Here is a 27,634-nt window from a genome sequence, read left to right on the forward strand (position 1 = left end):
CCTACACCGTACCTAATGGCCTAACATGGGAGGAAGGTTGTATGTTGCTTGCCCCTTGGGAGCCAACGACCCACTAGCATGGACGAGGAGAACGAGACGAAGGGGAGAAGCATGTCCTGTTGCATGAGATTAAAGTCACCGCCTTCACCGATGTCGCTGTTTCCGCAGATCCGAGTCACCGCCGCCGACCAAGGCAAGAACTGAGGCTGTGTTTTTTCCTAGCGCTACAACCTACAGGTGAGCGAGTAAATGGTTGGTGCTAGATTTCGCGCAATCCGCGCCGACCGATTTCTGTCCCGCTATCTCTGCCTGAATTTCCTCTGCACCGCCACATATTACGGGCCTCACTTTTGCGCCTGGTCCGAGTCACCGCCGCCGACCAAGGCAAGAACCGAGGCTGTGTTTTTTCCTAGCGCTACAACCTACAGGTGAGCGAGTAAATGGTTGGTGCTAGATTTCGCGCTATCCGCGCCGACCGATTTCTGTCCCGCTATCTCTGCCTGAATTTCCCCTGCACCGCCACATATTACGGGCCCCACTTTTGCGCCTGACTCTGGCATGGCTCACTAGAAATGACTGATTTGAATGCTCCAAGCGAGCCGGGCTGTAGGCTACTTTAAGAATCATGCGCGTGCGAACCTCGCGGCGACGGGCAAACCTGGCGGCAAGAGGCCTTGCGGGACAGGACAGGTAGGGCTGCGCGACGGAGCGGCCTCTCGGGGCAGGGTTGTGCAGCGGCAGTGGAGGGGCTATGCGTCAGGGACGGCGGCAGCGATTTCGCGGCAGAGGAGGCGGTCGGCCTCGCGGGGCAGGGTTGTGCGACAGGTGCAACGACGTTCTAGCAGCTGCGGCAAACCTCCCGGGGTAGGGCTGCGCGACAGTGGCGGCGGTGCAACGTCGTGGCGCGGCCTCGCGGGGGCATCATGACGATGTTCTGATGGTGGCGAGGTGACCTTCCGCCGGCGGCGATGCGACGTTTCGCGTTGTTCTGCTAGTGAAATTTCAGGCCGTTATCCGCCCGCCAAAATTATACGGGATGGCCATCTTCCCTTAAAATTACAAGATGGAGGGGGTGTTTTTACGAGATCCCTTAAAAATTCAGGTTTGCGGAAGCATTTTTTTTGCCCAACTCCCCGTAATTGGTAGGTTTTTTTGGATACAGGAGCTATTGGAGTTGCTCTAAACATTGTGGGGTTTTTTTTTTTAGGATTTCCTAAGTTCAAGCTTGGTCACTCTTTGTTACCCGGAATTGACATACTTTAACCCCTGGCAAAATAGTGCCCATTCTGACCATCCTGAATTTTGGAACCACTATATTAGTCCTATGCGGGACAGGTATAGGGGTGGACTAACGAGCAGCTCGGCTCGTTAAGCTCGTACTCGTTAAGGCTCGGCTCGTTAAGCTCGTTAAGATTAACGAGCAGAAAACTCTGCTCGGCTCGGCTCGTTTGAAGCTCGTTAAGCTCGTGGTTAACAGATTATAATGTGTTGTGATATACATGATGAATGTGTAGGTATGGTTTTCAAGATGAAATATGGTGACTACAAAAAGAAATGAAGTAGTATATTGCCTTATATGTCGATTAGATTAAATAGATGGGCTGAGGTGCTACAAAAAGTTTATCACGTAAGATGAAAATATGTGTTGTGTTGTTACTAACGAGCTTAACGAGCTACTCGTGAAACTCGTTAGCTCGCTCGTTAAGCTTGTTAAGCTTAACGAGCTAAAATCAATGATTGGCTCTGTTCATTAAGAAGCGAGCTACGAGCATAACGAGCCGAACTATCGAGCGCTCATTAAGCTCGCGAGCTACGAGCTTTTGGTCCAGCCCTAGACAGGTACATAGGGCATGTGTCTGGTTTGTTGATGTACCGAAATGGAGTCACATGGGGATTTATGTCGGGGATAATTCTTGCCAAAATACAAAGTTAAGGGTATATATCCTGACCAAGATTAAACTTCGGGGCGGGTAAAATAAAAGGGCGTATCTAGTGTTGAAAACTCCCTGACAAAGTGGGGTCTGTGAAAGGAAATTTCTAGACAGTCATACCCTTGCATAAGTTCTAAACGAGGCTGGTTCAAATTCGGGACCTCCAGGCCACAAGTGGAGACTCTACCACTGCGCCAGGCTAGGGCGGGTAAAATGCGTAAAAAATAGAATTTTTTGGAGATAAAAACTGGAGTAAACTCTATTTAGAAATATTCACCAAATATACCCCAAAAAATATCTATGGACAAAATGATTCCATGAACAGCTAAAAAGAGGATTCTAATTTTTCCTGACTTTGGTCACATGGATCATTGCAGTCACTGGCATGTTCTTCTCCACCATGGTCACAACATTGTCAACTTGTCGAGTACCTTGGCCTTCATGATCATCCCTGTCATCGTACTGGATTTGTATTAGGCTGAGACTGGAGGTCATAAATCCCATCTCCAAAATGTTGGACGCTGAACTAGATGGAACGTTTTGGCACTGCACACAGGAGCAAAACAAATAAATTTGGAGGTAAGGTCCTTCAGTTAGACAAATCAAGTGAAGTTAAATATAGTTACCTCACAGTTCTTCAGAGTAAGTTTCTCGAGGGCAGGCGTATTATGCAGGAAACTACACAACGTCTGAATGTTGTCACCAATCTCACATTGTTCAAGGACCAGGGTTCTTAGATTGCGGAACATTGGTAATCTATCGTGCTCCTCATCAAGTATCGCCTGCAATATAGGACATGGGGCAGATTTATCACTTCCTGGCACCATTATTTGAAATTGGTACTCGGCAGGCCAAGGAACACCAGGTGGAGGAGGTGGCGAAATATGTTGTGCCTACATTGCAGAGACAAGAACAGGGTTAGTTAGTGTGCACTTGCATTATGCAGTTGAACGAATGGAAATTACATACAAATGAAGCAAGCACAAGACTGAAGGAAGGAACAAACCATATCACGGAATCCTGACAGCTCCAAGCTCCTGACGTTGGATAGAGAGCAGAGAAATCTACATAGCATCGGTGGCAACAAAGTTGGGTCCTGTTGAAAAACAAAGGGATATTCTTTCGCCGGCAGAGGGTTGTCCAATAAGCGGAGGGATGCTTGGACAAGATCAGGCGCCTCCTGTACGGTGACAGAGAAGGCTCGGAGGCCACGGAACTGGACGGCAAGGTGCAGCGAGGCGAGCCGAGGGGCTATGACCTCGAAGTTGAAGATGGTGCCTGCCTCAACTGTGAGGTTCTTGAGCGTGTTGGACTCGATCCTTGAGAGATTGGACATGTCCGAGCTTCTGATCTCCAAGTCTTGGAGGAGTGTGAGCCAGGCGAAGAGGTGCTTCTCGAAATCCTTGTGGAGGATCACGTCCTGAAGGACCAGCTTGGTGAGGCGGTGGGTGCCTGAGGCGAACGAAGGCAGCTTGATGCCGCGTACTTCGAGCACCGCCGGGGAGCTCTCGAGGCCACGGCTAACCCATCTGGTGTGCGCGGCGCAGATGGAAGAACCGCGGTCGTGGTGGAGCCGCCTCCACAGAGGCCGCGGCGAGGCGACGCTCACCCGAAGGGTGTGCAGCGGCGAGGAGGCGCAGGTGCTACGGCAAAGCAAGAGGTTGTCGACGAAATCGTCCAGCTTCTTGTGCCGCTCCTCCTCATCTTCCTCCTCTTGGTCCTCCCCGCCGTCGATGTCGAGGCACGGGACGGCCAGCCAGAGGCGGCGCCACCTCGACGACAGCACGCAGGTTTGCACGACCTGCCGGGCCTTCAGGCGGGAGAGGATGGCGTGGAGCAGGCAGTCCGTCAGGTCGCTCAGCCGGTCGACGCCGGCGGCATCCATGTATTTCAGATCGGGGACGGGTCGACTGAGAAGATTACCCTAGATCCGTTCCGGTATGCGTCTTCAACTTCTTTTCTCGAAGGGGTATACGTCAGGGTGTGCAAAATGGAACCGAAAACCAAAAACTGAAGAAAACAAAAACTGATCCAAAACTTTGGTTTTTTCAGGTTTTAATTTCAGTTTCAGTTTTGAAATCTGAAAACCATTTGCATTTCGGTTTTTCCGATTAGAAACCAATGATCATTTGATTAAACCGAATTAACCAAAATTAAGGCTTTTTTTAGTTCAAAAAAGCGTAATGGGCGACAATAGTTAACCAAAATGACTGCTTATCCAACGTACCGAAAGTAAATGCTTATTACCAAAACTGAACTATATCTATGTATAAAACCGTATAAACCAAAATATAAAAGACATATAAACCATAAACTGTATAAACCAAACCGATTCAAACCGAAAAAACCAAATGCACACCCCAAGGTGTATGCGTCTTCAACTAACAGACATTGGCCAAGATCAACCCTACGATTAGGGCGATTAGGGACAGATTCGGTCAGTCGCCCCGCAGCCAGGCCTAGCCAAATGGGTCACCCCGGCACGACACAACTAGAGTTATATGTGCCAAACACTGCACGGACTGGCTGGGCACAGCAGGTACAAGGCCCGTGTCGGGCTGGCACACATGCTGCCCTCCCCGGCCCAGGCACAGCCCCTATGTTACACAGGCTGGCACGGCGGCTCGTTTCGCACGCCAGCCCGCACAGAATTCAGCCTATTGGGTTGTTTTCGACCTATATTAAGCCTATTAGGTTGTATAAAAATAAATAAATGGTCGTGCGATGCCCGCACTCGTGCCAAGTCTCACGGCCCAGGCACGGCCCTAGATGGGTCACATGCCAGCACGACCTGATTATATAAATATGCTACTAGGTCGGCGTGCTAAGACCGACCCATTTGGTTGGATTTGGCCGCAGCCGCATGATCAGCCTTAAAAATAGTCGTCAAATCTCTTTTCTTCAACTTCAACTTACACGTGGCGCAAGGACAAGCGACCGGCACGATCGCTTCGCCGGTCGGCTGTGTAAATCGTTAGCCCCACTATTATCGCTCAAATAAAAAAAACTAACCCCGTGATTAGAGCAACAAACTTGAATTTATAAAACGAATTTGCATTACTTCGAAAGGCACGGCAGAACAGATCTTGTAAAACCATATTACATATTTGAAACTTAATGTTCGCGCCACCATAGTTCACCAGAGTTCATACATTCAAACATACAAACTTAAAAACATACTAGATAAAACCTAATCTAAACTAGTTTAGTGCTTCACCTTTAGGTAGTACTCGGTCGCCGACTTGTAGAGAACGTACGCGAGGTCGTACCCCTCCTTCGCCGCCTCGAGCCGCGCGGCAGCCGCCGGTACGGGAGAGGGTGTCGTGCTCTTTGGCCTGCTTCGCGAGCCACGGCTCAACCGGAGGCTGGCTGGAGCTGCTGGCCTTGGCGTTGTGTCGGGGGCGCTTGTGCGGCGGTGAGCCGCCGCGGCCCCCACACTAATGACCTTCGCCGGACATGGATCTACTGTAAAAGTGTGTGCGCGCACGAGAATCAACCGCCTGAGTAGGGAATTGGTTGCCGAAGTTGGTGGGATTGCGGCGGAGGCGGGTGGAGGAAATGCCAGATGCAAACCCTAAATCGAACTCTATCCAATAAATATAGCGGCAGAGGGGATAATTACGGACCAGGCCTCGGGACAAAAAAAGAGCAAATCCTGTAAAAACGCCCAGAGTTATAAGGGCCAGCGAGGTTTTAGCAGATAGATCTGCTAGGGTTGCTCTAACAATCCAGATGGAGTGATACTACGCTACTAAGGGTAGTGTTAGCACAAAATAACGCAAGATTTCATCCAAATGTACTGCCAAAACATCATCTTTCATATGGAGTATATCTCATATACATTCATATAAGGTAGCATCCAAGAGATCTACGATGATTAGGGACCATGAGTTCTGGGGCAAGGGAAAATTATTCCCATTGAGTCAACCCCTCCGACAACTTTTACCTCCAAAACACATGTAACTATTCCTGTGTATGATACCGGACATTAAAGGCTACAGTCTTGTACTCGTATGGTATTTGCTCCAATTGGGTTCTTCTTGCTGCAACTGGGTTCTTCTTCAGTAGTGGCAAAAAACAAAAAAATCCCAAAAAGGAGGATTACCTCCTGCCTCTGTAGTAGCAGTTGGAGAAGAATAATCCAATTGGAGCAATTCATGACAGTACAAGACTGAAGCTGCTACATCAGTAACAGATTTGGTACACCTAGGTTAGGTGCTCCCATCAGGGTTCGTCTCCATTTTCAATGTATTGTCATCACCACAAGTGCTTGATCCAGCCACCTCAGAGTTGTTGGACTTGCAATTCCTCAGCTTGTCAAGTGCTTGCAACCATGGTGAATCAAGAATTGCTTGAAGCTTAGACTTGTCCATCGCATCCAAATCTGCAATGCTCAAATCAAGTGAAACTTTACCACCAGTTTGTGCGGCATTCTCCACAGGGTGATCTTGTTTCCCAGTTACCTCCATAGCATCTGAAAAATTCAGCTTGTGTGCGGTGTTTACTTCACAGGACTTCTCAGTTTGTATGTTGATATCAACAGGACACAGTATAGTGCTACCATCCTCCTTCACTACATCATTGTCTGTGGATGCCGGTTTGTTCAGGTCAATATTGAACTTGTTCCCATCGGCGTCGAAATGTGGGTGTTTCCTGTCCTCTGCTCCATTCACTTCGATCTCTTTTCCAGAATTAGTAGAGTTGTTATTCTCCCCAAAGGAAGGGCGCACAAGCTTTCTCCTCTTCATTTTTCCACTAGTCTCCTTTCCTAAGTTGCCATCCAGCTGCACTGTTTCGCTGCGCCTCTTGAAGTTTAAGAAGGGAGGCTCTGCACTTTCTTTTCCTTCTACTACGTTTGGCAGGTTTAGCTCAGCAAGAGGACAGGTTATGTCAATGGACTGTTCAACAGCCAACTGTTTGCCAGCATCATAAGCAAGTGCTCTATCCTCTCTTTTGTGAGAAATAAGTGTCATGTTCTCACTTCTGATCTCTCTTTTTTCAGAAATAAGTGTACTGTTCTCACTTCTAATCTCTCTTTCTTTAGAAATATGTGTACTATTCCCACTGCTCCATTGTTTTGTTCTTGTAGAAAGTGAATTAAGCATTTGACTGAGTGAAGGACCAGTAATTTCTTGAAGAGGTTGTTGCTTCGGTGATAAGCGAGAAAACACACTGTTTTGTGAGCCAACAACTTCTTGAAGAGGTTGTTGCTTCATCGATAAGCGAGAAAACACACTGTTTTGTGAGCACTGACCAGGAACTAATGTTGTGTTACTTTCAGCTTCTATTTCACGATTTGTGTGTAATTGATCTGACATGCTGGCTCCAATAACATTTCGACGATCCAGTGAACTTGAAACACTATGATAGGAGCCATGTTTCCACCAATCATTATCAAAATCTTGAGCACAATCAGCAATCGGGATGTAATCACTAAAATCATCTTTCCGTTGACCAATTGTTGATACTTCAGGAACTTCAGGGTATGCAGGAATACCTTGTTGGATTAATACTGGAGCTACTTGAGCTCTTTCCTTGCTTAAGTGCTGATGCTCAGATGTGTGTATCTCTTTGCAGTGGTGACAGTCGATATCATAGTTGTCCTTCAAGTTAGCACTGCCTTGTCGATTTGCCAGAGAAAAATGATACGAAGGGACATTTGGAGTTGAATTCACGTAGTTTCTGTCTCCGCCAGTTGATGCCTGAGTAATATGTTGAAGAGATCGCGAAGTACTGCCTACATATGACTGCTTTTCAGACGACCTAATTCTATCAGTTGGACTGGCAGTCATGCATCCAGAAGACAAGCTACTGTGCATGTAGTCATCAGATATTGGATATGATTGATTTGCAACAACTTGATCTTGGTGATATCCATTTGTCTGAGAACAGGGAGCATATACCTGAGTTGAAATGCCATCTACTGTCGAAACATCTTGGAGATGTGAATTGTTATGATAAGGTAATATCTTTTGAACATGATGGCTGCTGTGGATGGGATCAATTTGGACTCCAACAGGTTTACTTACCAATGGCACTGACAGATTTGTTCGTGCCTCAAAATTATGTGGTACAGTTCCACGCATCCTTGTAGGAGCAGAATAGTTTGTTCCAGCTGTTACAATCAAAGTGTGTGATTGATCAGTAGAAATGGGAGAAATATTTGGAGTCAAACTCCTTTTGTCTGGTCTCCCTTTACTGAAGTGGCCTTCTTTCGAATGAGCACTTATGGTGTAGTTGCGAATAGGTTGCTCTACCCTCTTATTATCAAACAACTCATATAGCTGGACAACCTGTCAGTAAGAACAAGTTTGTGTGATTATAGCCATGCAATTAAAAATCATGGATTTTAACTTTTAACCAAGTTCTGTAGTAAAGCAAACCTGCTGGTAGGAAAGGTCAAAATAGAATTTATACATCGTATAGTAATTCTCTTTTATGGCATGAGAGAACTCATCTTCTGCAAGTGGTCTGCACTTCCAAATAATTTTGAATCGAACCTAGAAAAAAACAAATGAATAATTCTTACAGTAGCACACAAATACAATAAAGAAACAGTTCCCAGAACCCAGAACGAATTATAAAGGGTATTTTATATTCAAACGACTGCCTAGTACTGTAATAAATGCAGGGTTTTTTTCTTAACAAGAAGTTTTCACATTTTTAACTGTGTAACTGAAAACCATGAACCCAAAAAAAAGAAGTATATCAACCTGTTCGTCCGATGTCATACTTAGTTTTTAAGAATGTTCCCAGATGGCTGAAGAAACCACTCATTTATAACGGGTATGTAATGACAGACAACTTTGTGTCCATTGTGTCAATAGTCTTATTTTTTGCTGGGCACCTTACATGATCTTTTGTCAAAGCTATCTTAATTATTAATTGATGTGAAGTGTCAAAACTTAGATGCATGTGTACAAACGCAACACTGAAGACAACGCAAGCTATGCCAAGAAATATAGTCTTGAATGTTCAGCTCTGACTTTGGGGTTAACTGGTCATTTGCTTTTATTCCACCCAAACATTTGTTTGAGAAGTGCAATAAATTGTCTAAGCCCCTGTGTCTCGTGTGATTAAAAAATCAGAAAGAGCATCTTCATGGCACTAAAAGTTTGAAACCAAACAATTGACAAATATTTGAGCGGTCACAAAATTTCCAACGATAAAGTGTTATTTTTCAGAGATATTAAACTCAGAAGACCCTATATTTTGATAAATTTGAACTGAAGAGGCATATGTTTGATGCAGGTTACCTGTGCAGGATATGAGTGGCCAGAAGATCTAAAAGCAGCTCTGTCAGTAATATCCAGTCCACCATCAGAGGCAGCCTCAAACACCCCGTAAAGCTTGCGTTCGTTGTAGTCAAAGAGAAAGAGAGGCATCCCTTGTTTGACATTGTCGACAAAGGGCTGATACTCTAAAGCAACTCTGAAAACGCCTGAGACAAAGAACTGCTCCCTTGCCCTGGTGCTGCACATGAAGATCGCACCTGCCATGTCCGTGTCTTGCCTGAAGGAGAGCCTCATCCTGACATTGCAACATGAACAGGTGACATCGATCAGAAACAAATCTGTACTAAGTCATAATAAATGTTCGTTATAGCACATTAGCGTGTGATGAGAAGGATTTTTCATCCATGAAACTCATAATTCAGCATTCCTTGTTATCGATGCAAAATATGTTTGTTGCACAGCTAATTCTGCAGGTTAAAAACAGGCCCAATCCCAGGTCATACAATAATGGGAAAAAAAAAACTAGAAAATAAGATTGATTCGTCCTGATCAAACAAAGGGAACAGAACAAACGCGCAGTGGAATCACGAACCAGACCAAATAGCCAGCGATCTTGCGAGATGTATCTTGTACGTATTGTTCAACGTTGCAGTACACCTTCGATTGCAGACACTCGCAAACCCTCCATCCCCAACCCAAACAAACTAAAAATAGATCGGAACTGAACAGGAAATACTAGGCAGGCGGAGACGCGCTGATCGAAACTGGCTAGCCGAAAACCCTAGCCCCGAGTTGGTGAGCTAACTCTACCGCCAGCAGATCGTCCCTACCCTACCGAATCCAGCCGGGTAAGCAGAGATGCAAGGTCATGGTGAACTGGAAAGGGGAAGGACGCCATACGCGCGAAGGATGAGGCGTCGTCTCGCGCCGACGACGGGCCGGGGCGCGGCGCAGCAGGAGGACAGCCGCCGATGACAAGTGAGGCGGCGGCGGCGGCTGCTGCTGCTGCTGCTTGTCGTCGATAACTATAAGTTTGCGGCGGCGGCTGCTGCTTTTGTTTTGGAGAAGGGGGGAATTGGGGAAAAGGGGATGATTCGGCGCGGTGTTTATTTGGCGACGGGTTTTGATTTTAGCGAGCAGCGGGAGGCCGAGGAAGGCGCAAATCGGCCGCCGTCGCGTTCCCTTCTGTATTTGCCGGAGGTGGTTCGTTGTGTGCCTCCGCGTTGCCGCGTGCGTGCGAGCGTCGCGACCGGAGGCCCACCGAAACCCTCCACTGCATTCGGAACAGGCCCTCCTCGTGTTGCGCGAGGACAGTTGGGTTGGTTTATTTTTACGTAGTGTATATATCCCTACAGATGTTGGTTTATTGTTGCGCGAGAACAGGCCCTCCTCATCGTAGGCACCTCATAATCGAGGGGAACGTCTCATCCCAGTGAACGCGCATCGCCGAAAATTCTGAAATAAATTCAGGATAAATACGAGCACAAGATTAGAACTCTGATGGGTTGAGGATACCACAGTCCACCTAATCATCCAACCATAAATCGGTTCGCAACAATTGGATTGGCTTGTTGCTACTCCTCGGTTCAACTAAAATCACAACAAGAATTACGAAACGAAATGAGTAATAATTCATAATTTGATTTTATAGACTAATTTACTCGTGCTGCTCGTCAATATCAAATCTCCCTTGCCAATTCATCATTATATATTGCATCTCTGCTCGGTACCTGAATGGATTCCGTAGGGTAGGGATGCCTGCTCGTGTTAGATAGTTCACCAACTCATCAGTTTTAATCAACACATGTTCGCCTGTGCATTATTTCCTATTCAATTCTGATCTAGGAGTATTTGTGTTTGTTGTTTGGGTGTTGAGGTTGGAGGGTTGCGAGCATCTTTAACTGACATGGTATACTATGGAATAGATCATTCATCCTTCCAAAATCCATCTTGTATGTTTCCTTTGTTTGATCAGAAAAAACCACTCTTTATTTTTTGGTTTTGTTTACATTGCAATCTTAAACAAAGGATTAGATCTATTCACTTTGCAACAAATATGTTTTGGCATTGATGTCAAGGATCTAATGAATTATGAGTTTCATAAAAAAATCGTAATGATCGCACGTTGAGTGTGACATAACGGAATTTGCGATTTAGTATAGATTTGTTTCACATCATGTCACCTGTCTACGTTGCAATGCCAGAATGAGGTGTGGGTTGACTAGGCTCTCCTTCAGGCAAGACGCCAACATGACAGGCACGATTTTCATGACCCAGAGCAAGACAACGGAGTACTGTTTTGGCTCCAGCAGTTCCAGACTTCTATTAAAGTATTAGGACTTTGTAGACAATGTGAAACAAAGGATGCCTTTGTTTCTTTTTCACTATATAAGAGCACAAACTTTACTAGTATTTGAGGCCATCTCTGATGGTTGGCTCAATATTACTGAGTGTTGCTTTTATATTAGTTTGGCGCTCGTGTCCTGCACAAGTAACCTGCATCAAATATGCCTCCGCGGTTCAAATTTATATAGTATAGCATCTTCTGAGTTTAATACCTTTGAACAATAACACTTAAAAGTTGGTAAATTTTTTGACCGCTCAAGTAATTCTTAATTGTTTGGTTTCATACTTCTAGTGCCATGGAAGAGGCTCTTTCTAAACTTTTAATCACATGAGATACACAGCCTTAGAAATTTTGTTACACTTCTCAATCAAATTTTTTAGTTGAGTAAAAGCAAATGACATGTCAACCCAAACATAAAATGTTATTTATGGTACTTACCGAAGTCCACATCTGTAAGCAAACAAAAATCGAGCCAGATCAACAAGGAATTGACCTCCAATACAATCGTCATGCACGCTTTCCCAACCATCTTATCCTCTTCAAGGGGAAAGAAATCACCACTGCAAAAGAATAATTTAGTCATCAAGTCGCCTCGACCTCGTCTTCCACTCAACGCTCTACTACTACTCTATTGTTCCCCATCTATCACTATGTTGCACAAGGAACCACATGACCTTTAATGAATCTGGCATTGAGATGCATTAGATCTGGTGGTTTTTGAGTCATCATAGATCGGGAATAAGGTGGTAAGATGTTTGGGGAGGAGGCATGAACTCAAAAATAGATCCATGAACCAAAGAAAAGAGAGGATGAACGAGATGAAAATCATGGTTGATTTTGGGTGAGGAGGTTAGTAGATGGACAATGAATAGGGAGGCGGCGGCGGTGAGGGGAAGAATATGTGCTAGGGTTTGGCTCAAGAGTTGATTATATAGAAGGACATGATGTATATAAACAGTTGGGTCCATTTAAAAATATTCATGATGTAATGCCACAAAAATGGAGACCTCTAAAACTTTCTGCTTTTGCGACAATATATGTGGACTCGAAATAAAATGGGTGGGAAGGCAATAAGACAAGTATCAAGCCAGAAATCCAGAAACCCTGGCCCAAATCGACCACCATTCCTTTGTTATATGTGGGCCTATGGGTGCAAACCTGCCTAAACCTATAAGGTACTCCATGCCCAATACCCATGGTCAAAATACACGGGCAAAAAAAGTACTCCATGCCCATTTTTTTAGTTCTATTATGGTATGGATGAATAAATAGTTGGAAGGGGGTTGGCGGCCCTTGATGGCCCATGCGACCTAGTTGCGGCCACCATGCTCACGGTGCGTGGGGTATGGGCCTTGTTTGTAGGGCTTTGTCATCTGACGTCTTGTCCTTAAAAACATCTTTATTTTTTTTATTTCCTTGTGAAGTTTATTACTAGCACATAAACAACACCAATTTGCAAAATTTCTCGGAAAATGGCGTAATTAGAAATAAAATTTATTGAAGACACGAGATTTGAGGGAAAAACATATGCAAAGTGATCAAAAAATTAGATATGTTTGTATCATCTTGCATTGCTAACACTCATTTCATTGAATCACTCTTAGACCAATTGCCCCCAATCAACTTGTTGATGTTCGTCGACGACTTGTTCGCCCGTTATCGAGTTATTTTCTAGAAAACCACCCAAATGAACATCTCATCCAAAGATTCAACTCCATATCCAGTCAAATCCTCCGTTGGTCTAAATGTACCGTCATTTTCCTAGCAAAAATCTCAACCATATTATCCTTAGCATTAAACATATCCTTCTCCTTCTAGATAGATATCCCAACTTAATTCCCTTAGGGCACCCCCTCATTCTTCTGACAAAATATGGATTTTTGGCTTACATCTTTATAATTGACAAATTTAAATCTAGTCTTAGTGGTTATAAGGCCAAGACAGTACCCAGTGCGTAGACTCTCTCTCATCAACTGGGTGTTTGCATCCATCGTAGTCTATTACATGTCCAACAGGAATGGTACTTTATTGATTGACAAGAGAGTTTACATGATCAAGGGTTTCAAGCAGCCAAACATGTCGTCCTGGTGCTAATACAAGAGAGTTTCTGGCAATAATATGGGCATCAACATTGTACTCCTGGCAAATGTCGTTCAAGGCAAAATACATTGTCTCCAATTGCAATGTTTCATCCTTCTGATATCTTCAACGATCAAGAGTTTTCTCCTCGACTTCCTTCATCAATGTCGCGAATGATGTTCGAGCAATCCGATTCAATGACTGCAACTTCAAGTTGGAGATCTTATTTCAAGAACACAACCTCATGGCAAGCCACGGGCTCTGCACATTTTGTGTAACACACCCCTTCCAGCACATTAATTGAGGCACCAAGAAACTCTCCAGTTACTTCCTACATTGGGTCGTCGCTAAGTTGGCCTAGCCCATATCCCGTGCGCTGCCGCTTCCTATACCATTCGGAGAGACATCTAAGTAGACAAGAACTGCTATTTACCGCCCACAAGCCACAAATAGTGGAGGCGACGCATAGAGCGCAAGCACAATGGGCCGGTCCAGTAGCATCCACCATAGCGAACGTGTTCACTGTAGCAGTCGATTCACTCTAGTGAACTAGTTTTTTTTTTGCATTTTATTTTTTATAGTTTTTGGTACTATAATATGTTCATAATATAGAGTGAACATTTTCCAAAGTACACACGAAACATATTTTAATATAAGGTGATTTTTTCATACATTGAACTTTTTTTAATATACATTGAACATTTTCAAAATACATATTGAACTTTTTGTAAAATATGTGGAACAAATTTTAATATGCGATGTATATTTCCAAATACACTTTGAAATTTTTGTAAAATATGTTGAACAATTTCATAGTATACACTATTTAAAAAAATACAAATCCAGCTTTTTTGTAAAAAACGTTGAGTAATTTCTTAGTATATGATGAACATTTTTATAATGCATAGTGAACTTTTTTAGTAGCGGTGAACATTTCTTCATATATGACCTACATTTTCATAATACATGGTGAAGTTTTTGTATAATATGAAAAAGGAAAAAAAACAGAAAGAAAAGCAAAAGGAAATAGAAAAGAGAAGAAAAAGAAAAAAAATAGAAAAGGAGAAACAAAAAAAAGCAGACAACCCGACGTAGGCCGGCCCAACTGAGGCATCGGGAGGGATACCCTCTCAGCCAACCCTACGTTTTTCCATTTCCAGGTTCGTTGAAATTTTTTCGGGATGGTTTCTTAATTACTTTTTCTGTTTTTGTTTGTTTTCCTATTTTTCTAAAATGCTCCAATTTTTTTACAAATTTCTATTATTTTAAAATCAATGAAAATATTCACGATCGTTTTCTTGAAAATCGATGAACTTTTATTTTCTAGATTTCATGAAGTATTTCTCATTTTACTAATTTTTCTGAAATAGAGAATGTTTTTCCAAATTCATGAACTTTTCTAAAAACTGACGAATTTTTTCCCAAAAATTGTGAACATTTTTCGAATTTGTGCATGTTTTACAAAATCGATCTACTTCTTTTGATTTTGTGATTTTTTTTCCATAATTGATGAACTTGTTTTTCAAATTCGTGAACTTTTTGAAGTTTGAGATTTTTTAAAAAAATCCATGAACATTTTTTAATTCATATTTTTTTCCAATTTTGCAAAAATATTTAAGATTATTTTATTTGTTTATAAAGTCAAAGGTTGACCGGTCAACCACGACTAGTAAGGTGTGAACCCAGAGCCCAGTCAACAGCGAACGAGCGAAGGGAGTGGCCAGCAGAAATGACTTGCCGAGTGAGCGAGCACGCGTTGCGCGGGCCCTAGTCTGTGGCTGCGTGAGTGCCAATTCCGTGACCAGGCGCCTGAAACGCCGTATAGGTGATCCCTCTATTTGGTGCCTACGGGCGGCAAATAGGATTGGCCTAGTTTGGTTTGGAGGGAGCATGTGAATGGGAGCATGACACCGAGATCACTAATTAAGGAGTGCACTGTGCGAAGATCTCTGCCACCTCTTCAGTTTGTAAAAAGTGACGTGCTGCATACGCGTCACTTGTTGAAATCTATGAATTTTCTATTTTTAAATGATTTGTTTATTCAAAACGGTTTATCTATTAAACCGTGCATCCAAATCTTGATTTTTTTCCCAATTTTGCAAAAATATTTAAGATTATTTTATTTGTTTATAAAGTCAAAGGTTGACCGGTCAACCGCGACTAGTAAGGTGTGAACCCAGAGCCCAGTCAACAGCGAACGAGCGAAGGAAGTGGCCAGCAGAAATAACTTGCCGAGTGAGCGAGCACGCGTTGCGCGGGCCCTAGTCTGTGGCTGCGTGAGTGCCAATTCCGTGACCAGGCGCCTGAAACGCCGTATAGGTGATCCCTCTATTTGGTGCCTACGGGCGGCAAATAGGATTGGCCTAGTTTGTTTTGGAGGGAGCATGTGAATGGGAGCATGACACCGAGATCACTAATTAAGGAGTGCATTGTGCGAAGATCTCTGCCACCTCTTTAGTTTGAAAAAAGTGGCGTGCTGCATGTGCGTCACTTGTTGAAATCTATGAATTTTCTCTTTTTAAATGATTTGTTTATTCAAAACGGTTTATCTATTAAACCGTGCATCCAAATCTTGAACCGTTTTCATCGTTGGTTTCCTCGTGGTGAGATTTTCAAAACTAGATCCTATGTTGATAGGTTTCTATGAACTTTTTTTTCATGAAAAACCCGAAGGAAAAAAACTCAAACCGAAAGCACTGTTTTTTCTTTTCGAAGAGGCCCAATTATGCCTCTTGCAGAAGCAAATCTGTGCCTCCACGAGAAGTAAATATGTGCCTCCCGCGGAAGTAAAAAAACATGGTTTTTGTGCCCTTTTCCGAAGAGGCACGACTATGCCTCTCGTGGAAGAAAACCCATGCCTCCATGAGAAGTATATTCGTGCCTCTCACGGAAGAACGGAAAATGCACTTTTTTTCTTTCCCGAGAGGCACAATTGTGCCTCTAACCCAGTATCGGCAGCCCAGTTACTCTCTTGACCGAACTTATGCGAAGTAAAAATTTATCGTGGAAGGAAAAAAAAAGGAAAAAAAGTTTTTTTCCTTTTTTGAGAGGCACGACTGTGCCTCTCGCAGAAGCAAATTCGTGTATCTTACGGAAGCAAATTCATGCCTCTCGCGGATGAAAAAAATAATATGTTTTTTCCTTTTCCAAAAAGCACGACTTTGCCTCTCGCGGAAGCAAATCCATGCCTCTCGCGAAATGAAAAAACAAGAAAAAGTGTTTTCCGTACAATCTTTTTATCCAAAACCTACGGAAAAGTAAGGGAAAAGCCGGAAAAAACAAAAAAAACCATCTAAAGGCTGAAAATGTGTACAGAAAAAAAGGAGGGGGAGCCCAGAGTGTGACACGTGGCGGCGGCTGAGAACACGCCAAGTGACACGCTCCCAACAGACCCAAAGTGACCCTTGCGGAGGCGCCCGAAGGAGTACTTGCTAATTGGTTGTTCTCTCATGGCCCGTGCCATCCTCTTGTACTGGGCTTTATTTGTTGAATTTATTTACTAGCCCAGCTTATATTGTTGTTAGCTCTAAAAAAGACTTATATTGTTGTTAATCGCATTTCAACTAGATTTATGCGAGATTGTTGTAGAAAAACTAGATTTATGTGATGCTAAATAAAGTAGATTTATGTTTCACTGAAACGAAAAGGTAGACTTATGTTTGACTCAAAAGAAAAACTAGATTTATGTTGCAACTTTCTCATCTTTTTGGGGCCAACGTAGACTGTTTTATTTGAAATCTGCGACAATCCAAATTGTGTGCTTTGAAGTCCACTTTCGTTCAAAAAGTCCCAATTTTTCTTTGTAACCAGAAAAAGGAACAAAAAAAAAATGAAGGTCTCAATTCTGGTTTGTGGCTGGTAGGGATGCGGGTTCAGAAGACTGCTACATATATCACTGGTCAAGTCTCCTGGCGTCGTTCGGAATTTGCATTGCATTTGTGATCCGTCCAGACTCCAGACCAGGGAAGTCGTGATTTCAATTGCGAACTGTCTCTGCATATGGTAGGCTTTTTGTTGATTCGCCCACTTATCGGAGCTGTGGCGACTGCAGCACTACTGCACTAGAGCTGAGGAGTCTGCTGCACTCGATTGCGTCTCTTTCGTGCGCCTCTCGAGGAAAAATACTCCTGAACAGATAAACGGGTGGACGTACACCGTCACCGTGGAACTTGCACTCTTCGTGTGACCTGCTTGCACCGTGTCATCCACATTGAAAGATTTGATTCGGTTCACGTCAACAATCAAACTGAGAATCCTGGCCTTTCAGTCCACACGATGACTAGCTCTTCAACCGCTTCAGCTTTTGCCGTTGGAAACCACACGTAAACCCGTTTCTGTACGCTCTTTTTGAACCGAAAACAAGTCATCAAAAGCAGGCTCCGCTTTGGTTCCGTGAGCGCCTGAGGCGAGTCTGTTTGGGTTGGATCGGGCGAGACTGGGCTACCTTTTGTGCCCGGGAAGTAACATAACAGAAGAACGTGGAGTGCCCATCTGCCTTCACATCACGCCGGCCTGTCCTCTCCTCGTGGTCGGTCGAACGTGGCCGGCGATGTCACTCGCTCAGAGCCATGCATATGCATGGGCTCAATCCACCGCGTGAAGCGGTTATTTCCTGGACGCGACGGCAGCGTGTTCTGTTGCTGCAACGAACTGGTGATCGCATGACACCTGGAAAGCGCCGAGGGCGGTTGCATGGTCGGTCGGCTCGTTCGGTTCGGTTCGCTCCATGCTGACATGCCGAGCGCCGCGCAGTAATGCGAAATGCCATGACCGACTGCAGACAAATGCCTATCCGAAGATGAGACTACAGTACAGCCCGACACTTCATCGATCCATCCAGAAAGAACAGTCAAATGTGAAGAAGCGAGCAGCTCACGAGAGAGGTCGGTTTGGATCCATGCCCGTACCGGTGTCGCGGTTCATGCATGGGACACGGAACAGACTGGACAAACAGACCCTCGAATTATTACTGCCATGCCATGCATGGGTCGGCACGTAGCAGCTTGACACTTTTGCAACCCTAGAATATTTTACCACGTAGGTCCCCGGCAAAGCTCAGCTCGGGACATCACACCTGGGCTGGCCGGTGGCACGTACGGCTGCGCAGGTGGCACGTGCACCGGGGCCGGCGCGAGACCGTGCATGCATGCATGCATGAATCAATGCAGTACGTACGTGGCGGCATGGCGAATTGAAGTAGATGCACGAGGAGCTGTGCTCGATCGGGACCATGCAGCTAGAGCGGCGCATGCATGCATGCATGCACGCGTGTGATGTTCTGCTTTGCAGCGGCGCATGGTCGATCGGCCTGGTCCATTTTATCTTCAGTTCCGTCACTGTGCGCGCGTCAGTGCACTGTTTCTTCTGGGTTGGCGGCGGCGGCGCCTCTGGACGGACGCATTTGCCGCTCCAAAGGCCCATGCAGGTGTGCGTGCATACCTCGCCCACTCGCTCGTATCGTACGTATACTAAGTTTTTTTTGCGGGTAGTACGTATACTAGTTTGGACATGAATCATGCATGCATTTATGGTTTTATGTCAAAAGAGTTTCATAGGATGGCTCTGTTTATAGTCGAGGCCACTAGCTTGTGATCACGTGAAAATCGTAAGTTGGTTAAATTAGCTTGAACTCGCACCGAAAAAGGCAAAAAGAGCTAGCTAAGCATTAACCGAAACGGATTCTGTAAAATTTAAATGTTCCGGCCGGTGACGCATGCATGCAAACACTATAGCACACGCAACGCCGGCCAGCGATCGATGTTTATCCCGGCGAGCAAGCGGACACGGCGACGTGTGCAGATACGCGGATCGAGCGGCGGTGATGTGTCGACGCGAGGCGCGCCCCGTCGAGGTCAGCAAATAATGGTTAGTTTCACGCCAGAACAAGGACGCGTATCGGCACATATGGCCCATGACACACGTCCACAGTCCGCTGCGGCCGTGGCGTCTCATCTGGCCGTGCGAGCCGTCCTTGTCCTTGTCGCGGACGGCGACCCGGGTAGCTCTGGTCGATCGCCCGGTCCTGCCGTTGCTTTCAGCGCGCCACCGCCGGTCGGCGTCCTTCTCTCGATCGACTCTCCCTGTCCCAGTCAGAATGTACAACACGTAAAGCGGCCTTCCCCGGCCCCCAGGGCAAGCAACAAGCATAAATTCTCTAGTCCATATGTGTGGATCCGCTCTGTTCTTCGCTGATTCCTTGGCTCCTTTGGCTCTTCTCCACAGTTTTTTTTTTCAAAAAGGGGGTTTGCCCCGGCCTCTACATTAGAAAGATGTAGATGCATACGGCCATATTATTGATAAGCAAAAAAGGTTCAACAAAAGTCTCGTAGTCTTAAACAAAGGAACAAATGCTCAACAAGGAGCATGAAAACAAAAACAGGACGGCCATAACCGGCAGGCAAAAAGCAGATAGGAACCTAAAAAGAAACTGACAAGCACTCGTCTGTATGTGAACTCAACAATTTTCGCAGCTAACTTAAACTCATATTCGTATGATGTGAACTCAACCAAAGAAAACACTCCTGGACTTGTGAAAATCAAAAATTAAGCGTGTCCGCGCGTCTAATAGAGTTTTGTTGTTGTTCAGGGTTGTGTGATCGAGCTAGTATTTTTTTTTTTTTTGGAATGTTGGTAGTTGACTACCAAATTCATTGATCAGCAGGGAAAGCCAAGTACAAAGTACAGAAAAGCCCAAGCAGGCAAGCAACAGGAAAACCAAACAAGCGAGAGAAGAAAGAAAGAAGGAAAAAGGGTTGCGCTTTGCCGTTTCCTCAGCCTGTGATCGAGCTAGTATGGCTGCCGTATAGTAGGTCAAAATGCAAATGGACCTGTCCACAACAGTTTGGGGGCCCACCTACGGCGGCAAACTAGCCAGGAAGGGTCTACGGCGCCGCCCGTACCCATACTGTGCACTGCTAGACGATCCTTGTTGAAGACTGGCTGCGGTCCAGAGCCCACGACGGCACGTCTCGGTGCCGTCCTGTCCTCGTCCACCGGCGGCCCCCATTTGCAGCGTTGCGCGCGCCGCCAGTTACCCGAAACGGCGGCTGCAGCGCGACAGAGGTGGCGCCGCCGCTGCATAACTTACACTTACGGGCACACTACCTCTTTTGATGCATATTATTTTTTCGCTTTTCCGTGTTTCTTCGCTTTTGCTATGTGGTTTCGCACGTTACATGTTCCTGTGCTATCTTTATGTCGACATTGGCCCGTGTATTTACTACTGGGTGGTTCAGTGGAACACGGGCAAGGAAACTGCAATATTTTTCACAAAAAGAAACCCTGAATGATCGGCATTTTTCCGCCCGTAGGTCAAGCAGAAAAGACCCATACAGAAGACTATGAGGCCAGTGCTCTCACTCATCACTCGTCTTGACGTCTCACTCTGGCGTGAAGTGAAAGGGTCCACTGGACAGGCCGCAAAACTGAATCTCGCCACAGGACTAAACCGTCCCGCGCTATCGGACACCGCTCGCCTTTCCACTTGTAAACCGGTTTTTCTCTTTCTGCTTTTCCTACGGCGGGAGGAGAACGAGGCCGCGCGTTATCTGCACGGGCCGGATGAGTATCGCCATTGGCGAGGTGGATTTTCCTCGTGAAAGGACGGATCATCACAGCGGCCCGGCGCTAGATTCCAACGAGAGCCGCCACAGCACGTCGACGCCGCCATTGGCGCTGCTCGGCGCGCGCGCCCGTGGACACGCACCGCGACCGAGAACCACCGCCAGCACCAGAAACGAAACCAAAGTACCCAACGGTGGCAAGGATACGTCGTTTTCCGATGGATGGAGTGGGATCGGTATCCTGTACTGTATCGGATGGATGTTCCGGCCGGCCCGGCCCCTCCTCCCCTGGATGCCGCTGGTCTGGTCGCGCGCGCGCGCAGGCAGCCGATTCCGTAGCCAGCCTCTGCCCTAGCGTAGCGTAGCGCGCATCAGATACGGCCGGCTGGTTCCGGTGCAGTGCAGTGCGCACGCTGCTCTGCTCGCCGGCCTCACATGTCCTTTCACCAACAGCATCAAATAATGAAGCCGTGACAAGCCATCGATCCCGCCCCGGGTCTGTCTATTTTGACACGAGAGCCAGGCGTCTCCTTGTCAACCACTGGACGATGCATTTCTGGTGGTCTAGGTCCATCCACTTCCAGACACGACCAGCACTTCTTTTTATCTCGGGACCTCGACCAGGATCGTTGCGGTTGTTTTCGCCGTAGAAAAACGACCCCCTTTGTCCCTTTGCTTCTATCCGGAATGTGCACCCCGAATCCATGGCTCCTTTACAAGGACGGAGAATAAACGTGCCACGTGCTGCTCAGGTGGAATCGGAGCAATTTGTCGCAGCAATCTATCTAGTTACTAAGCTCCCATAATTTCCTGGCCTCGGCTCGGGGCTGTGGAGGCCATTTCTAGGCTCATTCGTCAGTGTGTACCTTTTTTTTCGCTTGAATCTACACCACATGCTGTACCACGTGCTACATAGTCAATAATATAGCTCAACTTACTGCATGCACTGTTTAATGCTGTAATTAATGCTTAATTAAATACTCCATCAGTTCGGAATTACATGTCGCAGAAATAGATGTATCTAGACGTATTTTAGTTCTAGATACATCCATTTCCGAAACAAGTAATTCCAAACGGAGGGAGTAAAAAACAATAGATTATCTTATGAGCCAATCTATAGACCGGTCAGGTGGGCCTCATCGGATAAAAGTGCTCTGCCTGCGTACTATACCAGTAATATGGTGCCTTGCGCCTTAAGAGCATCTTCAATAGAAGATGTAGATAAAAAATAACAAACTGTTGCATCTTCGAGGCCCAAAAGCCACCGCGAACAGATGATGACATGATGTAGATGCAAAAAAATTTACATCACCTGGCCCAAGTGATGTAAAATACAACACCTGAAGATGCAAATTTGCATCTCCACCTTCAGGTGATGTAAAACAGCTGGTCGTGCGCCAACCGCACATCATCCCCCCCCCCACCGGGCGTCTTCTTCCTCCTCCCGCCGCCCGCCCACCAACCGCACCACGCCGCCGCCGCCCCGCGCTAGATTCGGCCTCCAACCACCCCCACTGTCGGTTCCGCAACTTCGGTGCCGCCGCCCGCTCGAATCGGGCCCGATTCGCCACCGCTGTCGCCGCCGGATTCTCTACCGCCAAGCCACTGCCCTGAGCCCCGCCACCAAGCCCCCTCATAGAGCCCCCACTCCATCGTCGCCACCCGATTCGCCACCGTGGAGCCCTCGATCCGAGCCCCCCCGGGGCCTGTCACCAAGCCCCCGCACCGAGCCCCCACCCCATCGTCGCCGCCCGATTCGCCACCGCGGAGCCCCCAACCCGAGCCTCCCCGGCGCCCGCCACCAAGCCCCCATCCCATCACCGCCGAGCCACCGCCGTTGCCGCCCCGTCATCGCCATGCCGCCGCTGCCGCCCCATCGTCGCCATGCCGCCGAAGAAGATACCGAAGAGCAAGACAGGGTTCTTCGGCATGCGGGCGAAGCCGTCCGGCAACTTCGGCATGGAGTTCTATGATGAGGGACGCCACTTCTAGCTAGGCACACACGCCACCGCCGACGAGGCCGCACGTGTTTATGTTGCAAGCAACGAGTTGATGGGAAACATACAGAAAGTTAGCAATTTACTCTTTTGCATTCAATCAGAGTGTAACTATGATTACATATTTACCATTCTATTCTTCTATTTTTCTAATATTCCATGTAATAACCGTTGAGCAAGTAATTAAGCTCGAGCGTATTGAACGAAGCTCACACAACAATAGTTCATTAATTTCACTAGATAGGTGCTTTTATAAAAAAATGTTTAAACATGATTGTCACTGCTATATAGAACAAGTAAATGACAATTACCCACAACGAGCCAACTAATTAAAATAGACCGCATAGAAATAAACATAGGGGACTTAACCCACAACCGAAGAATAGGCGCGGAAAAACGCGCGTCATGCTCTAGTTCATTTCTATTGCCTCATCATTTGCCATCGGGGAACATGCAGTACTACCTCCGTCCGATGTGTAGGTAGTCCTGGCCATGGGAAGCCCGGCCCGGCCTGAAAAAGCCCGATCTGGCCCGGCCCGACGCTGCCCCCGGGCCGGCCTCGGGCCTAGTTTTTTAGCCCGAAGGCCGGCCCGGCCCGGGCTCGGGCCCATCATTTTTGCCATTTTCTAAAGGTCAGGCCGGGCCGGGTCGAAGCCCGACGGGCTTTTACATGCTCGGGCCGGGCTCGGCCCCAGAAACACGGGCTTGATGGCCGGGCCGGGCCGGGCCCGAGCCTGAGTTTTTTGTGTCGGGCTTGGCTAGGCCCGGCCCGGCCCGAGGTTTGGCCAGGTATATGTGTAGGGGACGCGTGTAGTTTTACGTCAATAATTTCGCTAGCTAAATAGTACTACCTCCGTCTCAGTGCATAAGTCATTCGTGTAGTTTTAGGTCAACGATTTAACTATCTAAATATGTATTATATGTGACAAAAAATATATATTTAAAAACTACATCCGTGTAGAAATCTAGTGATACACTTTTCATGACATATAACATATATTTAATTCAAGTCGATGATCTAGAACTACGCGAATGACTTATTCACCTAAACGAAGGTAGTAGTATGTATTATATGTAACAAAAAATATATGTTTACAAACTACATCCACATATAAATCCAATAATGTGCTTTTGATACATATAACATGTATTTAGTTACTCAAATCGATTACCTAAAACTACACGCGCGCCCTGTATAAGAAAACAAAAATATAGGTTATAAGACCAGAAAAATCACATTTTTATGTATGTTTTATACTATGCTTTTACATTCATAATTTTACGTAACGTAAAATATTTTTTACGGCGAGTATATATTTTCTTACATTCTTCTTTTACTTATAAAATAAGACTAAATTTACAAAATGTAAATATATATATATATATATATATATATATATATATATTTGGTCTTAGGATGTTTCATGCACATGGCTGAGCAGTTGGCACAAAAAGAAAATTGAAAACAATAAAAAAGGACAAAGGAAAGTAATGGTTATTTTTGGTAAATTTACTTGTTCTTGGAATGTTAAAACTGCATACCGATAAAGAAATGTATTCCATAGAACCATGTAATTCTATAAAAAACAAAATGATGTTTTATTATTTTTTTGAATTATTTTATTTAAATTTCGTATGTTTTCCTTTATTGCTATGGAATACTCGGGGGATTTTGTGTGAAATATCTGATGTCTTTTACAAATCATTGGTTTTGTTGATTACTATTATGGTTCTTCAATTTGTAATACCAAGTTTCTGTAATAACGATAAATAACCATCTTTACTTTCTTATTAAATATCTGAGTTTTGTTTCTTGCCTCAATCTTGATTAATTGGTTCAGCAGTCATATTGCCCCTTTTCCTGATTTTTTTATCAATGTTTTTGTGTTGGCCGAGTAGCCATGTGTGCATATATACGAGTGCCTGCATCCGTAATATGTTAAAAAAACATTTTTCAAAGACACAAAAGGGTCAAATTTAGATGCTTTTGACACTTTGAGGGACCAAGCATTGATGCTACCGTCTTCTTCCCGTGTTTAAAGTCACAAAAGATTTTCCATGCAAATCACAACTACAAATGTGATTTTCCTCCATCCATCCAAAAGCAACCCCCGTTAATGTGACCCCGTGACGCCTCATCCATTACTCTTTGAACAAATGACGTAACGTGAAGATGGTCAGTGGGGGGTTTTGCACTACTAGTCAAAGAAACGTGAAGATGGTCAGCGTGCTCTCATGGCCACCCAAACTATTTGGAGAAATAAAAAGAATATTGAAAATCGGCAAATAAAAAAAATGACCACCCAAGGAAGAAATATGAGTGAATGCGCCGCTAGTCCACGAACTCAAACTGATTGCACATTTTCGGCCATCAACTCGGAAAGTGATCAGATTTAGACCATAAACTCGTTTATTTGATCAAATAAGGCCAAAACCGGTTAGAAAGGAGAAAAACCGGCCACATAGCTGCCACGTCAGCGGCCCTTAGACCGTTGGACTAACTACGCTTTACAGGGACCTTTTGCAAACTTGTCGGTTTTTCTAGCCATGTGGTCATTTTTTCTCCTGTCTAATCGGTTTTGGCCATATTTGATCAAATAAATGAGTTTGTGGACTAAATCTGATCACTTTTTGAGTTGATGGCCTAAAGTGTGCAATCAGTTTGAGTTCGTGGACTAGTAGCGCATTTCACTCAAGAAATATTGGCTCCGCAAGTAAAATGCACAAAGCCACCACAATAGCGGTGCGATTAGCAGAAAACCGCCACTTTAGAAATCGTTGCACTTCGCACTGAGCCAAAAAATTGACACTCGCAAAAACACTGATGATGGCATTAAAAGAAAAAGCACGCCCGTGACATTATGGCACGGACGAAAACATTTACGTCATGGAAGTGACACTTTCAAGACGATAATTGTGATAAAAAACACCTATCATCATGGATGTGATGAGCTCCTACTTCTATGACAAAATGGGCTTTTCGTCCTGCGTAAGCCGAAGCCGCTGCATGACATTCTTTGGGCTGTTCATGACGTAAAAAATTATGGTAGAAGTGAGGGTGAGATTTTTTTAGGGATTCTTCGATATACGGATGGTAGTCAGGCCCGAGCAATGCCGTGGTAGTTTGCACGTTTCTCGCGTACGCGTGCGTGTGCAAGCCTTCGCTAACTGGACTCGAGCGAGCCCGTCGTTTAATAAACCCGAACGATGGATCCCTTGCCTTACTGATCCCGAGTGGTCCTTCGCTTACTGAATTCGAGTGATCCCTCGCACTACTACTTACCCGAGCGATAACTTCGCTGCTTATTGAAACCCAGGGATCCCTTTGCTGCTTACTGAATCCGATCGACGCATGCCAGACTTGTGTGTGTCCGTAGTTTGCTGGCCCGACCGATCGAGACTCCGTGTGAGCCGTGAGTTGACCTAGCCGGTTGGTTGCCTCTCGATGAACAATCCTTGTTGCCGCCACCACACAATACGTAGAACAAGTCGAGACCAGTAGCACATTGCGTTGATCGAGCCCCTTGTGCGAGACGTATTGACTTAGCAGGTTGATGGTCGTGTATGAATAATCCCCGTTGCTAGCTGCCACGCGCGTATGTACGCCCACCCCAGCCGGTGGGGGATGGATGAGCATGACCCCTGTGGTAGTACGCGGTTGGCGCTAGATGAACATGACCCCGAAGGCACAAGGCAAACAAAGCAACGACAAGGACCAAGGCCACAAAGGTCTGATGGGCGAAGCAGGTTTCCCCGGCAAGGACCCTTGCCGGGGAAGCTCGCCCACACCAGCTGAGCGAGCCACCTTCGAGCCCACCAACACTAAGCAAACGCATTAGGACAGGACTCGGGAGGCACCTCCGTGGTGGCATGCAGATCTTTGTGAAGACAAAGAATAGTCAAGATCAAATGAGGATAGGAAGGCAACCATCCTCACCGAAGAAATCCACAAGACCCCCGGCAAGATCCTTGCCGGGGACGCCAGCGCGCCACGGCAAGACCCTCGCCAGGCGCGCCAGCAGGGCCACTACCAGGCCCGCGCCAGCAAGTCTCCGCCGCCGCCGTTCGCATGCAGCTGCCAACCCAACCAACTGGGCAGGCACCTGCGTGGCAACATGCAGCCCTTCGTGGAGGCTCCACCACCGCGCCACCTCAGCTGCCTGCCTGCCTACATGGCATTGCCTGCACCGCTAGCCAGGGCGCGTGTCAAAGCCAGGAGGGGCGGCAACGGACGGGACGGGCCTCACCCCCGTCCCCGATAAAGTGGAGGGACACCTAAGCCCCGCATTTAATGCACTTTGTCATGTAATACCAGCGATAAGCTCATAACGCTGTAGCACTTTCCACCTCCTGTGTGCCACTGTGGCAACCCCTTTCACCTATAAAAGGAGGCCCATGGTGCACCGAAGAGGGAGTCGGCTCTTTGGAACCTGGCCACACCCAGAGCTAGTTCAAGAGCTCAAGAACACTAAATACATCCACC

General features: G+C 45.9%; 2 protein-coding genes across 2 annotated transcripts; both read right to left on the minus strand.

Annotated features, from left to right (window-relative positions):
* Positions 1-2,011: 2,011 nt before the first annotated feature.
* On the minus strand, positions 2,012-3,878 carry LOC123095098 (MEIOTIC F-BOX protein MOF). The gene is made up of 3 exons (XM_044516924.1): positions 2,938-3,878; positions 2,558-2,824; positions 2,012-2,477 (listed from the first exon to the last, which is right to left on the minus strand). The coding sequence occupies exons 1-3, from the start codon at positions 3,814-3,816 to the stop codon at positions 2,271-2,273; spliced, it is 1,353 nt and encodes a 450-aa protein (XP_044372859.1). The 5' UTR covers positions 3,817-3,878; the 3' UTR covers positions 2,012-2,270.
* A 1,850-nt stretch (positions 3,879-5,728) lies between these two features.
* LOC123093060 (uncharacterized) lies at positions 5,729-10,453 on the minus strand. The gene is made up of 4 exons (XM_044514942.1): positions 10,067-10,453; positions 9,188-9,461; positions 8,315-8,431; positions 5,729-8,224 (listed from the first exon to the last, which is right to left on the minus strand). Exons 2-4 carry the CDS (start codon positions 9,458-9,460, stop codon positions 6,143-6,145), a joined length of 2,472 nt encoding a protein of 823 aa, XP_044370877.1. The 5' UTR covers position 9,461; positions 10,067-10,453; the 3' UTR covers positions 5,729-6,142.
* Positions 10,454-27,634: the final 17,181 nt, after the last annotated feature.

The sequence above is a fragment of the Triticum aestivum genome, chromosome 4B (assembly GCF_018294505.1).
Source record: "Triticum aestivum cultivar Chinese Spring chromosome 4B, IWGSC CS RefSeq v2.1, whole genome shotgun sequence".
Taxonomy (NCBI): Eukaryota; Viridiplantae; Streptophyta; class Magnoliopsida; order Poales; family Poaceae; genus Triticum; species Triticum aestivum.